Source organism: Bactrocera dorsalis, chromosome 5, assembly GCF_023373825.1.
Source record: "Bactrocera dorsalis isolate Fly_Bdor chromosome 5, ASM2337382v1, whole genome shotgun sequence".
Classification (NCBI taxonomy): domain Eukaryota; kingdom Metazoa; phylum Arthropoda; class Insecta; order Diptera; family Tephritidae; genus Bactrocera; species Bactrocera dorsalis.
In genome coordinates, this window is record NC_064307.1 from 19,294,797 (window position 1) to 19,309,506 (window position 14,710).

Below are 14,710 nucleotides of genomic sequence, written 5' to 3' on the forward strand. Positions count from 1 at the left end.
ATGTATCTTATAAGTTGTTAATTCGATTTTAATCATTGTGTGTAACTACTTATGATAAATGTGTTAGTTTTACTTAAAATTATGCAATTGTTTGTTACGCCTTGCTTCGAGACGTTCAAATTGGTGGCACTGCGGCCAGCCGCCTCTCAACTTTAATAAAATGCTTATATGAATTTGCGCATAATCGGTTTGTTTAGTTTTGTTCATTGAGTTTTTCCTTTTATAATTTTAGTGGTTGGTTTCGTTAAATTCTACCTGCTGCTCAACTTATAGCTATATGTATTTACAAAAGTGGTAAAATTATAGGTAATTTATATTTATATAGTATATAACAATAATGCTTAGTCATTATTGAAAACTGTTGTGTCATTGCTTTTACATTTTTCCGCTTTATTATTAACTTGTTTTAATATTACTTTTTATTTAATCTTAAATTTTGTGTGAAATATAAGGCAATTCATGTTTTTTGCATTGAAATGGTAAAACATAGTTGAATGGAAACTTTTTCATACGAATACAAAGTCATTCCAATTTTTTTTTTAATAAAATGCGCCATGGCTTCTGGACAAATAAACAATATTTAACAAAATATTAGCAAAAAAAAAATTTTATATAAGAAAAATAAATAAAATTACAAAAAAAATTGTAATAATAATTTACAAAAATAATAAAAATTAAAATAATAATAAAAAAATAATAAAAATTAAAAATAATAATAAGAAAAAATTATAATAATAAAAAAAATAATAAAAATAAAAAAAAAAACAAATAATAAAAATAAAAAAAAAAAAACAAATAATAAAAATTGAAAAAAAATAATGAAAAAAAAACTTTATAAAAATTAAACAGAAATAAAAAAAAAAGAAAAAAAAAACAAAAAATTAAAAAAAAAATTACAAAAAAAAAAAAATAAAATAAAAATAATAAAAAAAAATTAAAATGAATAAAAAAAAAAAAAAAAAAAATAAAAAAAAAAAAAAAAAAAAAATTTTTTATTTAAAATAAAAAAAAAAAAAAATAATTAAAATAAAAAAAAATTAAAAAAAATTAAAAAATTGTAAATTAATAAAAAAATTAAAAAATAAAAAATTAAATTAATAAATAAAAAAAATAAATTAATAAATAAAAAAAAAATAAATTAATAAATTTAAAAAATTAAATTAATTAAATTTTTAACAAATTTAAATTAATACATTTTTTAAACAAAAAACTTTATCAAGAAAACATTAAAATTTCGGCTAATTTAATTACTACCGATGACATTGTAAGCAGCGTTTCAGCGCTTAGTTGTAATTAAACATTTTAATAAACACAACCAAAAAAGAAAATATATAAAAAAAAAAAAACAAGAAAAATTATTTACTTGAAGTCTAAACAAATTATAAATTTTGGTGAATATTAAAAAAATAGAACTATTAGAAAGCCACTTTTATTTCGTTGAAATAAAATTTTATATAAAAAAAAAACTTGTATACTATGACAAAAAAAAACAAATGGCGTACACTTGTAAAAGCAAATTGGAGTCTGGAAGTTTGGCAAACGGAAGCACACAAATGCTTACACCATTTAGAACGTTCGACGGATATAAGTATCGAAAATCGTTTCTTTGCATATTGAACGGCACATTGGGTATACATATGTATTATGACGAAATGCATATCAAATATTGAAGTATTTGCTGTTACATATGTGCATATGGAAGTGTATGTATGAAATTATTTGATTTTGGTTCTTAACCTCAACTTTATATCACAAAAGTTTAAACTATCAAACATTATTATAATAAATATATAAAACACACAAAATTAGACTCGAAACACACACAATTGCAACGACCAATTTGTTTAGAATGCTTGTTGTTTGTTTTGTTTTGTTTAGTTTTTGTTCACTTTAATTTAAACTAATAAAATACCTAAAATTGCAACAATCATTATTTTGAGTACGCATTATCGACACCCTGCACATTTATCGTATAAAAATACTGCACATTAACACATTTCCTCGCATATTAACTACTTAGCGCATATATATATATATATATATATTACAATACACAATTGACGACACGTTTTCTTTATACATATATATATATGTATATACAATCTGACTTGTTTGCTTAAATTGTAGCTTTTACATTATCGCTGCAGTCAGATAGTACAGATCCATAAGCATTTGCACATTAATTGGCAAACACGATAGACGATCGTGTGTGTTGGAGTCCAATGCCAGCCAGGACAAGGCATTGTAACCCTCCAACACGAAACGCAATACATCGGCAGTGAGTGAGGAATCCAGTGGATGATCTATGGCTGACGAATGCGCATTTGTCGAGTTAAGTATATCGTCGGCGGTCTGTATGTTTGGCACGTGGAGGTGCAATGCCGTTTTCAAGAATACAGGACAAACATCTTCCAAATGCGGGCAAGCTGCCCAAAACCAGGAAGGCATGCGTCCAGTTGGCGCTGTAGAAACCATGTAGCCCACGGCTAGCGGTTGCTGATTTATTGAGCCCACCTACAAGGACGAAATAAATAATTAGTTTATTAATATACTATAATTATTATAGTGAGTAGGTGAAATTACCTCTTCAACATCCTGTTGCTGTGCCGAGTTGAAGTTATTGCCACCGGCACTCGGCCAGCTGCGATTATCTTCCATGCGATCGGGACTGCAGTGATTCGATAAGCGACCAGGTTGAGCTAAAAAAAATAGTTAATAAGTGGATGTGTGAGTTTACGTTGTTACAAAAAACAATAATAACAAAAACATAAAAGTTTTCATACAAGAATTTGATTTTGAGCTAACAGTTTGTATGGCAACTATATGCAATAGATGTCCGATCTGAACAATTTCTATTGACAATAACACAATCCAAAATACTTTGTTGTAGTTGTAACTTCTATAGGCACGCTGTTTTATTTTGGACGTTCCAAGCTTCGTGGCAAACTTAATATACCCTACTCAATATATATAAAAAAATACTTACGATCCCAATCGAGCAGATCACCCATGAGCTCAGCATCAGTGAAGCCGCCATTTTCGTCATCATCATCGAATATGATATCATTTTCCAAATCTACTTGTGGCTCATTTTGAAATTGACGTGTAAATGACTGTAAAGAGGCGGAAACATATTCATCATCAATATTTTCAAGATTACAAAAATTTAGATTGCTTAATGTGTTATGGATTGACCATGACTTACCAAGCAAACGGCACTTGTCGGGAATACTAGTATGTGTGTGCATGTTACATCTTGTGGAGTGGATAGCGGGTTCTGCATGGAAATCTGCGAAAACCGCTCATCCGGAGTGAATTGGTCAGGCATTACGCGCAGTTTTGAATCTGGCTCCAACGTCACCAAGCAGGCGCTGAGTATACCAGGTGGATACATGAAGGAACATTGCTTACAAATATCCTTTAGTTGCTTGGAAGCTTTCTGTAGATTTTGTTTACTCAACAAAGAACTCCATGATTTTAGTTCGCTGTGACCGATGCGCCCAATACGGCCCACAACCAGCCGCCAATGATGCGCTGTCTGTGAGATCAAACCCATTATGAAGTCCATCAGCTTCTTGAGTCCAACACGTCGCGCCGGTGCCTTACGTCTGCGCGCACGATTCGGTACATCAATATTGATGATGATCTTTTCAAACATCTCACCACGATCATCGGTCACAGTAGCGAGCAACCAACTCTGATCTTCACTCAGACAATAGTTGCAATACATGACTGAATATTTTTGCTCGTTCAGTGCGCGCATACTGGATGATTGGCGAGAGAAGTCTGTCTTGTCATTTTTCTCATGCATTGGCGCCAATACATACGGCGGTGTGTACATTTTGTATGGTTGTCGGTTCTTGTCGTCTTTGCTCTTTAGGAATGCTTCCATATTGGCGGCTGTGCCGAAACCGGTCAAACTCTTCACGGCCTGCGTGTGCACCATATGTCGACGACACTGCGAGAATATGTTCAAAGCCAAGCAACGAATTTCGTCGGAGAAACGTTTGCGTGTACGCGATCGTCCCAATTCAACGATCGATTCCAACGATATGATTTGAATATTGATATTTGCACGTACCGAATCCGGTATGGACTTTAATAGCTCAGCATAGCAACGCAACAAGGCTATACAAGCTAAACGCTCCAATTCGGGTGAGTCGGAACCGAACGTGAAAGGTTCAACTACGTAGAGCACAATTGCCGGTGGGTTTATATCTTCCATTGTTTCACCCATACCCAAAGGATCGCTAAGTACAATTGGTGGTTTTGTGTCGGGTTTGATGTCTGGCTTCATGTCGATCGATTCGCCAGAATTCTGTTGTTGTTGTTGTTGCTGTTGATGTTGCAACTGCTGATGTTGGAGTTGTTGTTGCTGCTGTTGTTGTTGTTGCTGTTGCTGCTGTTGATCCATGCCCTCGATCTTGGGCGAGGTATGCGTTTTGTCTTGATCAACACCACTCGCCGAACTGTGTATCGAACTCATGCTGCCCATTGGACTAGTGGTGCCACGTTCGCGTCCTGCTCCCGGTTGACAACTGCTATTCTCAGGTGGATTAAGCAACGTCTTGTCGCCGGGCACACGATTGAGGTACGGCGCTATTTGGTTATGAAACGCGCTCGCATACAGTCGTATTTTTTCGGCTACAGCGGTATTATCTAAGGTGCGCAACCAATCGTCCAGTGGCGTGCTATTTGGTGTATTATCTGTGGGCGTACGTGGACCCACCGTCAACAAACCATCCCAACCGCGAATGGGCGTATGACGACCCAATTTACACATTTCATACGTAGAACTCAATTCTCTGAAATATGTTCGCGTATTCTGCACCACAAAATCAGTTTCCGGACACACAACCAGATACACAATATCACGCGCATAAGCATAGGGTTCCAGCAGAAGTTTGTCCCAATAGTGTATGGCTAGTGGTGCTACTGAGACCCAATCCTTGTCATGTCCAACTATCACCGATGGTATCGGTTGTGGTTCGCATTGGCCAGAAGCACGTCCAGCCAAGCGATGGAACTGTCGCCAGGTCAATGGTCCGCTTACTGTGTAAGTAGCATCTTTGCTGCCCGCCGCACTGCGAGATTTCGAATGGAATGCATTTTGCAACATGGGTTGTATGAAGTTCATGGTGCGCACAATCTCTTTGTTACTGCGTGAAAATCCAACTGGAATGTACGGCCACTTATGCACTGTTAGTCTGCCACCAAAGAGTTGATGATTCCGTTTGGCCGCGCCAGGACGGCTAGGGTCGAAAGGTGAGAGCTGGTTTTGGCTAGAAAATTCATTCACATCCATACGGTTACTTTCGAAAGCTAATCTCGCCTGCTCAAGTGCCAAACATATTACATCATTTGCGTCGACGAATTCTAACACATTGGAGATGGCGGCCACCGATTGTGGTTGTCGGCTTTGTCGAGCTAAACGATGTCGGTGACGTTGTAAAGCTCGGTGTACTGCACTGCTAGACGTTTGTATGATGGAACATTGTTCAAGTAATAAATCAAAGATGACGTGCGCATGTTGGAGTGCTTGCGCGTCGGGCTGTACGTGGTTAGCCTTATCTGCTTGAGCAGGTAACAATGGATTAGCGCCCTTAATGGCTAGAGAGGACGTCAATTTCGCAGCAGTTGGCGTCAGAGCAGCCGCCAAATTTGCTATCAGGGAAGGTAATGACTGTTTCTTGTTACGGGCGGGATCTTCGGCAACACCCGTTATCTCCATTTCATCCTCGTAAAAGAGACCAGCACGAAATGCAAGTCGTCTATTGACTACAGCACTAAAACCGCAGGTACAATCTACCGGATCGTCGTCCACGTACCCCGTAATATGTTGATTGCTGGCAGGTGTGTTCGAAGATGAAGATGAACCTGAACCCGTGTGCCCCGATGTTCCTGGCAGCGATGCTGGTGAATCCAAAGCACTGCCACCGCCAAAGGCACTTAACAGGCGCATGCTTCCTGCGGCAGCTCCACCACCACCACTACCGCTATTTCCGCTGATGCCGGCAACAGCTGGGTTCCCGCTTGCATTTGTAGAAGGCGGTAACGGATTAAAGCTTCCACCTGGCAGAGGCACGTAAACACCTGAATCTGCACCACGTATGTTACCCACTTTCTGAGAATCCGCATTACACACACAAACGGTGCTGCTATCGAAATTGTGATCTCGAAAGACATTTAACGCTGTGTCATATAGCAGAATATTCACAATCAAAGAGCTAACTTCGGGCAACTCACGCGCCACCACGGCGCCAGTCGCAACGCCGGCGGATGGCAGATTACCCGCTGCGCTTAGCGGTCTAGGAAGATGTGTTGAAGGCATACCAACGCTTTGCGGTGTTGGAGGATGCTCTTGCGAATGATACTGTTTATTCAAATACGACGATGTTGAGGTGGCTGGACTGGCCACAGCCATTTCATAAGGTGGCGGTGGATGCCGTTGTGGTTGCATCATTGGAAACGGTACCACCGAGGCGGGTGATGGTGATATCGGTGACATGCCGGCGCGTTGCATCATTTGCTGCATACTCGTGCTGCCGGGCGTATTTGTGAGTGCTGCCTGCGGACAGTTTAGTTGATTCAGCAAAAGATTATTTCCACCGCCGGCACCACCACCACCACTGCTCAACGGCGTGGGCACCGTGTTTGAGTGCATTGGTGATGGTATGGGCCCCAAAGGTGTGCGCGGTTGCTGTAGCGGTGTGCGCGGCGCTGCTGAGAGTAGTTCGTGTAGTTGTTGATGTTGTTGTTGCAGTTGCTGTTGTTGTTGCTGCTGTTGTGCTGCCGCAGCTTGAGCAGCGACCACCGCACGCGATTTCTGTGTTGTCCATGATGGTTTGTAGGTGCAATTTGTTGGTAACGCCAGTGGCGGCAGCGTTTGACTAGGTAGGTTTGTTAGAGGCGCGTATTTGGATGAGCCCACAAACTTTGCACGCTTCGGCGGCCGATAAACATATGACCAATCTTCAATTGGCTCTTCAACGGGGCTACCCAGTTCGGCAAAATATTCTTGTTTGATTTTAATCATACCGCCCATACCGGCATCCAAGCCGCCCGATATAGCGGTTGCAGCAGTAATTACACTGAGATCCGTCATTTGGATGTCCATTTGGCACGGGCTGGAATTAGGATGGTGCTGTTCATGTGATGGTGGTGTAGGAAACATCTTAGTCAGATCTTCCGCCATACTGGAACCGCCGTTACCGCCACCATTACTGCTACCATTATTACCTATACTATTCGAGGCATTCGGTGTATTCGTGCAGTTTTGCAACGCAGCGATTGCGACCGCACTGGCGTTCACAGCAGCAGCAACTGCAGTGCTGCGCTTAAGATCGTCAATTGTGGTCGTTGCGGTAGAGCCATTGGATGGGTTGTTCGAGTCGGGCGGTGTATGTATTTGCACGCTGCCGCAGCCATCGTTTGATGTCTCAAACAGCTGCTCAAGATCGTTCATTGTTGGGTTTAAGCCTTCAGCGGTATACAGATCACCACTGGCACTGCTTTTGCCATCTTTGCAAGGTGAAGCTGTACCCTGTAGCGCATCTGTGGTTTGTATGTCGAGCCCGCGGAAATAACCGCCGCCATTACCATTGCCATCACTACCCACATTTTCCTCTTTGATATTTGTCAAATTGCCACAATGCGCGGCTATGCCTACCAAACCGCCACTGCTACTACCACTCGCAGACGCTGCATTCATGGCGGAACTCGTAAGCGAATTGAGGGAAGCATCTATAGAGAGTAGCTGCGAACCATATACGGAGCCCGGTGACGGCATAAGCGGTTTCGAGTGAGTATGACCTTCGTAGAGATTTTTGGTACACATGCTGCGACACGGTTTGGTCACATCGTTGAGCTTGAAACGTTTCATTGGATGATTCGCCCTAAAAGAGTAAATTGAAAGTTAATTGATGTTAAGTAATGCAAACAAATTTGTAAGCGACTGCAATTTATAGAAAAAAAAATTGCATGTATAATATATTTGTGCGTTTATCAATTGTGCAATTTATACCCTCACTATGGAATGTAAAACTGTTATTCAGAACACATAAACACAGGCTTTTGTTTATCTTAGAGTCTAAAGATAGAAATATGCACAAACTGAACTGCAATTTCCCCAAGAACTCTGTAATGTATATTTTAGGGAATTAAAGCAGTTCAAAAAATACTCACCAAGCATTCTGATACGTGAAATCATACAGTACATTATATTTTGAGCAGTCATCATTGGCGAAACTATCGATATCCTTAACTTTTATCTCTGGCATCTTAAACGATTTCCAATAATCGTTGATCGCATCTGCCGCCGAAATGGCAGACGACGTGGACACTACTGGCAGGCCATTTCGACTACCGCTACCCGACAATGGTGTCGGCGCATAACCCGGTTCGGTTTTAATTTGATCAACACTTAGTGTGGTCAATGACGGTTGTTGTATCTCGAATTTCTTAATGCTTATAGTGCCACATTGGGGACCAGCCGAACCCGTTGTGCCCATAATTTGTGCTTGTGACTGTTGTGAACCTTGTTGTTGTTGTTGTTGCTGCTGCTGTTGTTGGCCGCTTATAGTCGGAGTGCTACGCCCGACACTTGGTGGTTGTGGCACGCTGCCAGGTCCATTTGGTCCCACGCCAGTCACGCCACCACCACCATTACCCGCCTCAACAGAGGGTGGCGGCTCTACGCTTGGCGTAGGTCGCACATAGGGCGATGTTGTGATGCTTTTATTATCATGCTGATCGGTGGGTGTGGGTGCCGGTGTATTCTTGTCCAATAGATGATCAATCGGTGTTGGTGGTTGTTGCAAATTCGGCACGGATGGTGGTGCACGTGGGCTCATTGTTAACAACTAAGCGAGAGAAGCAAAAATATAGTTAATTGTATATTTGAAAAATATTTAGTCGATAATGAAAGGGTGTTAAAAAGAACTAGTATAAACCTCAAGCACTCACTTGATCGGCCGGTGGTACAGACGTTGGCTGTGATAGCGTTGAGTTCGGATGAGGCGATTGTGCGGGTGTGCCAGGCGAACCCACCGAGGGCACCGGCATCAAGTCGCCCACAGAGTTGCGCGAATAAGTTGAAGCGCCGCCGTGCGGTGTGTCGTGCGGCGTCATCGATGCGGGATTCAAAGTTCTGTAAACAAAAATTGCATAATATAAAAATTAGTTTGGCAACAAAATTTAAGTAATTTATTATGATTTTGTCTTTTAGCAAAATGTATGCTATTTATGTACATATGTATGTTGGTATGCTGTTATGCATTCAAACACCTTCCTAAACTGATTTTTAAGAGTTTTGATGTACGATTATATATTGTAAAGGGTATATATGCAAATGTTCAGCTACAACCATACAGCTTTTTATATAGTATGGAATATTCGATTTTATGTGTCTAAACTTTGTATTCATACAATTATTAGAGCAATATTTTGTTCTTGTTCAGCGTTATTGTTACAATTTGTTCGTGTGCATTGTGGCGGTGATAAATTCAATTCAAATTAATGTTCAATACTCAATGCATGACCCCAAACCATAGCCAAGTATTCGCTAAACTTGTAAAATATACATATTTTTTATATTAACGCATGCTTAATAAATAATAAAACTGAGTATAATTATATGCAAATATTTCTCATTAAGTTGACATGCAAATACCGTGACCATCACCCAGCTGTTAGGCAAGTAACAACTTTTTTTGGGGCTTTCGAGTTTTATGTATTTATAATGATGTTATAAGTTTATATTTGTGGCAGCAAAATAAGAATCGTTTAGTTACCAAAACCAAAAGCCTTTCGAAATTTCTAATTTGTTTGTAATTGCAAGCTTATACCATCTGATCAAATTTACCCAGTCTGACAAAAAAAAAAAATATTTTCACGCATTTTGAACAAAACCTAATTTTCCGCCTTCAAAATAGTCTCATTTTAAGTATGGCAACGAGTTATCCAATTTTCCATAATACATAAGAATTGCGCTGTTATCTCTCTGACAATGATTTTCAAACACTGTTTATAACTTTTTGATGTTTTCATCATTAAAAAGGACAGATGGAAGACTCGCATAAGACAATTTTTCGATGACTTCACGACCTTTTCTGAAAGTCTCGTGCACCTCAAATCGTAATAAAGTAGACTGCTCAAAGCACTTTGCAACATTTTCTTCGGTAACGTAGCCGCGACTCCATTTGAAATACAAAATTTCAAGCAAATTCAAACTTTAACACCTACATAAGGTGGTACCAATCCGGGCAATAGTCCGAGCCAAATTTGATCAGATGGTGTATTGATATTAATATTAATATAATAATATTATTATATTTAAATGGACAGTAACTCTCGTTTGTAAAGTCAGTACCTCTCACACAATTTTTATCTATCTAACGATATAATTTTGATTTTTTGATTTCAGCTGATCCAACATCGAGTTACGAGATGCACCGCAATTTAACTTTTTTCAAAACACTTCAGAGTCCAATGACCTGAATTTTAAGATCTCTCCATGAAAATTTATATAACAGTCTTCAAATGATACCACAATGTACCATTGGTTTTTAAAAATAGATTTTAACTGTTTCATAGAAACCCAGTCATATAAATAGGATTTGTGTTACACGAATTAAACCTACTATAATGTAAGAGGAGCAAGTGAAATGTTTAAGTTTAACCACTTTTTGAACTAAAACTTATTATAACCTTACTTCTTTACATTTCTATGGCTTCAACTTCACCTAATACACTACATATGTATGTATGTATATTTGTACATACTATATGAATGCGCTTTTGTACAATCAAAACAATTTCAGTATCGTGTAAAACTAAATACATATGAAATTCAGTTACTAATTTACAGAAAAACAACTTGTGTAGTTGCATCACCATAATAATAGTTTTTAAAATAAAAATATATACATATATATTTATACTATATGTATGACTGCCAAAATTAGTTTTGTTATTTTCTGGGGAGTATGAATATGTTCCAACTTCACCAGCTTTTATGCAAACATTAGCACCATATCTTTTGAGTGTGTGAGAAAATAGCATTCTAATGAATTGAGAGAATTTATGTGGGACCATAGCAGACAAGTAATTGTGTGGGAGTTTGCAGTCCATTTCCAACCAACCCAAAAAAAAACGATTAATAATGATATGGAACAGGATAAAGAGCAAGTGTATACATGTTGATAAGAGAATAACTGCGAGTAAGAGCGTGAGGTGGTAAGAGAAAGTGAGACAGTGAGAGAGAAATACAGAGAGAAAGAGAGAGTGCGACAACACAAACCTTTGCTTTGGTATGGTGTCTGAAGTTTGATAATGCATAGTAGTGATGCCATTGGAAGCAGCAGCTGCGGCAGCGTCTACTGTGTTCCCTGCACCGTCAACGACGTCAAAGCAAACGCCACCGCCACCACCGCCAACGCTTTCGCTACGACTCTGCAATAGCGAATTGCATAGATTTGTATTCAAATAGTTACTGCCGCCGCCGCCGCCAGTAGTGATGCTGTTATCGGTGCTGTATAAGTCATATTGTTGTCGCCGATGGAATGGAATACACACTGTTGTGCGAGATGTAATACTTTTTACATTGCTGTGGTATACAGACGAAGACGATGATGCTGTTGCCGTTGCCGTTGATGGCGACGAAAAGAATGTTGTTGGTGTAGCAGTACGATATTGTTGTTGTTGTTGGTGGCTATTGTTGTAGCTGTTGCTGCTGCTGCTGCCGCTGCCGCATCCCGCCGAGCCGGTGTGCATTTTGCCACCCAATGCCATCATCATGCTGTTGCTCAGACGCACTGACGAAGCCGGCCCGGAAACACTATATATAGGGGATGTCATTGACAAAGAAGTAGTAGAAGCTGCAGTTTTTTTGCTGCTAGTAGAAGTAGTATGTGTGAGAACGGATAGTGTCGACGACGACGATGAAAGTCTGAAAATTGTTGGCCAATTTTTTTTTCTTTACACTAAATATATGTTTTCTTTCCTGTGCTCTCCCTAACAATTTTCGTATTTACGTTTATATTGTAATATATTATAGAGATTTATGTGTTGTTAAAAAAGACAGCTAATAAATTAATTAACTTTGGCACTCGAATCTTAAGAAAGCAGAATTCACATGACATTTCTGTAGGTAAACATTTGAAATTTGAGGTTATAGTCATATTACAATCAAAAAGCAAATTAATATTGTTTGGGAAAGAGTAGTGTGTAAAATACAGAAGGTTTTTCATGCAGTACACATATGTATATAGAAGATAAGCTAAATTTGCAAACGAGATAAATACGAAACAGAAATACTTGCAATAAACACTAGGAGACTTGTTTGTTTACTATCTCATGAACATTATGCGTTAAAATAAAAATTAAGTTAAACATTTTTGAAGGTCAAATATTGTGAAATAATCAACGACTGAATCATAATACATAAATTAAATTTGATAGACACTTATGCGTTTTACTAACTCTTAACTGTAAGTGCTCCTTATCATATACGCCTACTAGTGACTTTTCAAATTTCATATTCGAAGAAATCACAGATCCAAAAATGTTAGACACACAAGTAAATAACTGCAGTCATTCAAATTTAAGTAATACATTGCTTTGAGAACTTACTTTGTGCATGTACAGGGTGTCTTTTCCGTTGGATCAACAAATCCCCAAAATTGCATTTGCTGCATGCGTAGCTTGGCCTCCACTTCATTGGCGTCGCCAATTTTTGTGTTGGTATTTTGCGTGTCCATGGAACTACAACCGCCACTACTGTTACCACCGCCGCCACCGTTGCCGGCATTGTTGTCGTTGTTGCCATTATTACCACTGGTGGAATTGCAGTCCTCGCCACCTACTGTACCACTGCCTGTGGCAGTTGTGGTTGTTACTCCGCCGGTGGAAGTAGAGAGGGATGAACAAGTTATTTGAGCGGTTGTGGCGCCAGTACTCATTGCTGTGGCAGCAACGCTGGCCGCATATGTCACATGCAACGTATTCGTTATGCAATCCTGCCATACGCGCTCTGGCATTTCGGTAGCCGCCTGTGGTGAGGCGTGAGTATTAGTTGTGTTGCTAGTAAAACTGCTCGCCGTGGTGTCATAGTAGGGTTGCGCTCTTGCCGACAGTTCATGCAAATGTTGCTCAACCATTGCAATACTGCTATTGCTGTTAATGCCATTACTTCCGCCAACCCCACTGCTGTTCGCTTGGCTGCACGACGTGGCAACTGTTGTTACAGTAGTGACAGTGTGCATCTGTTGTTGCAGTTGTTGTTGTTGCAAGCTAGCGGGTTGTTGCGTTGATGTGGACTTTCGACTGTTGCCTATAAATTCATTTGTATTCGCAGATGAAATAGCCGCCAGTGCGGCAGCCTCCGCCGAAGATGTTGTGCCCAGTGAGCCCTTTTGCGACGCAGCCGCTTCCATTTCCTCCATGTCATCCAAATCAGTGACTAGTACATAAATTGAGGGATGATACATTTTATGTCCACCTAGACAGCAAAGAAAATTATACAGGATTGCAAAATTAGTATTGAATTATGCCCACAAAAAATGTTTATATATTTACCCGACACAACTTCAACCACCGGTGGCACATCAGAGTTTTCCTTATTGCACAGTGGGAAAAATGATGCCCAATCTTCTAAGATCTTCTCGGCCATTGGATCAGTAGCTTTAAAACTATTGCCGGTTAGTGTTGCCGCCATACCAAATGGCGCTAGTATTACTCGTCGCGGCTTGGGTGTAGTAGAGGAATTCGGAGAGTTTGAGTTGGTGACACCGTCTCCCACAGCCCCGCCATTATTGGGGCTGTGTGGACTTGCCACATCTTCTGGCAAATTCGTTACATTGCCATGTTCATGAGATTGCGACAGTGTTTGCGAATTACCAGCGGCAGCAAAAGCCGCCGCCGCTTCAGTTAAATGCTCCTTTGATAAGGGACGCACCGCGGGGTGTTCCCTCAAATCGATCGATGCGCATACCGTGTCGCCGTGCACAAAGAACGTAAACGAGAATGAAAGGTGCTGAGAACTGAAAACCAAAAAAACAAGATGTCAATTAGAATGTTAAGAAAATTATTAGATTTTCACACCACTTTAAAAATTCTTATAATAAAAAAATACATGTAACAAGTTGAACGATGATTCGTGTTGTATCTCAAAACAGAACCACAGAGAACTTGTTATACATTTTCTCTAGGACTTCCAAGCAACTTATTGCCTTACAACTGTACGGGAACAGCAAGTTTTTATATTATTGGTTATCCAAACAACAGCAGTATGTTTTGTATGCCCTAATATATTTATGTATGTGTCACTCACCTTCGGCCAAAGAGTCGATCATTGGAAGTGCACGGCTGAACAAACCATTTACCAAAACGCACAATATCTTTGGTCAGCACGAACCTGCAGAAATTTTTTTTTTTTATTAATATTCAATTGTTAATTACTTTTGATTATTATATATACCGCTCCATTAAATTGTGCAAAGCTTTGAATAGTAGCGAGCGGCACTCGTAAGTAAGACCTCGTTCCCATGTTCCATTCCAAAGTGCTTGGTTTGCTGGAATAAAAATTGCAAAAGAAAAAGTATTATTAGAAATGATTGTTAAAATGCATACAGATGAGAAGAAAAATACGAAAAATATAATAAAAAAAAATTTGCAAATTAATTGGACGACAGTTTAAAAATCATATATGTAT

The 14,710-nt window shown here is 39.4% G+C and overlaps 1 protein-coding gene across 13 annotated transcripts in view; it reads right to left on the reverse strand.

Moving 5' to 3' along the window:
- Positions 1 to 1,327: 1,327 nt before the first annotated feature.
- Positions 1,328 to 14,710, reverse strand: part of LOC105225156 (mediator of RNA polymerase II transcription subunit 13) — a 31,906-nt gene continuing 18,523 nt past the window's right edge. For 10 of the 13 annotated variants that reach the window (XM_049459329.1, XM_049459324.1, XM_049459326.1 and 7 more), the window contains exons 4-14: positions 14,477 to 14,570; positions 14,330 to 14,413; positions 13,576 to 14,039; positions 12,631 to 13,498; positions 11,300 to 11,947; positions 8,965 to 9,148; positions 8,185 to 8,861; positions 3,206 to 7,895; positions 2,987 to 3,113; positions 2,584 to 2,699; positions 1,328 to 2,514 (exon numbers count right to left, since the gene is read on the reverse strand). In XM_049459329.1, coding sequence (XP_049315286.1) covers positions 2,131 to 2,514; positions 2,584 to 2,699; positions 2,987 to 3,113; positions 3,206 to 7,895; positions 8,185 to 8,861; positions 8,965 to 9,148; positions 11,300 to 11,947; positions 12,631 to 13,498; positions 13,576 to 14,039; positions 14,330 to 14,413; positions 14,477 to 14,570 — 8,336 coding nt within the window. In that variant the 3' untranslated portion in view covers positions 1,328 to 2,130. The remainder of the gene's footprint in view (positions 2,515 to 2,583; positions 2,700 to 2,986; positions 3,114 to 3,205; positions 7,896 to 8,184; positions 8,862 to 8,964; positions 9,149 to 11,299; positions 11,948 to 12,630; positions 13,499 to 13,575; positions 14,040 to 14,329; positions 14,414 to 14,476; positions 14,571 to 14,710) is intronic. The other 3 variants (XM_049459333.1, XM_049459332.1, XM_029549730.2) reach the window with 3 other exon arrangements.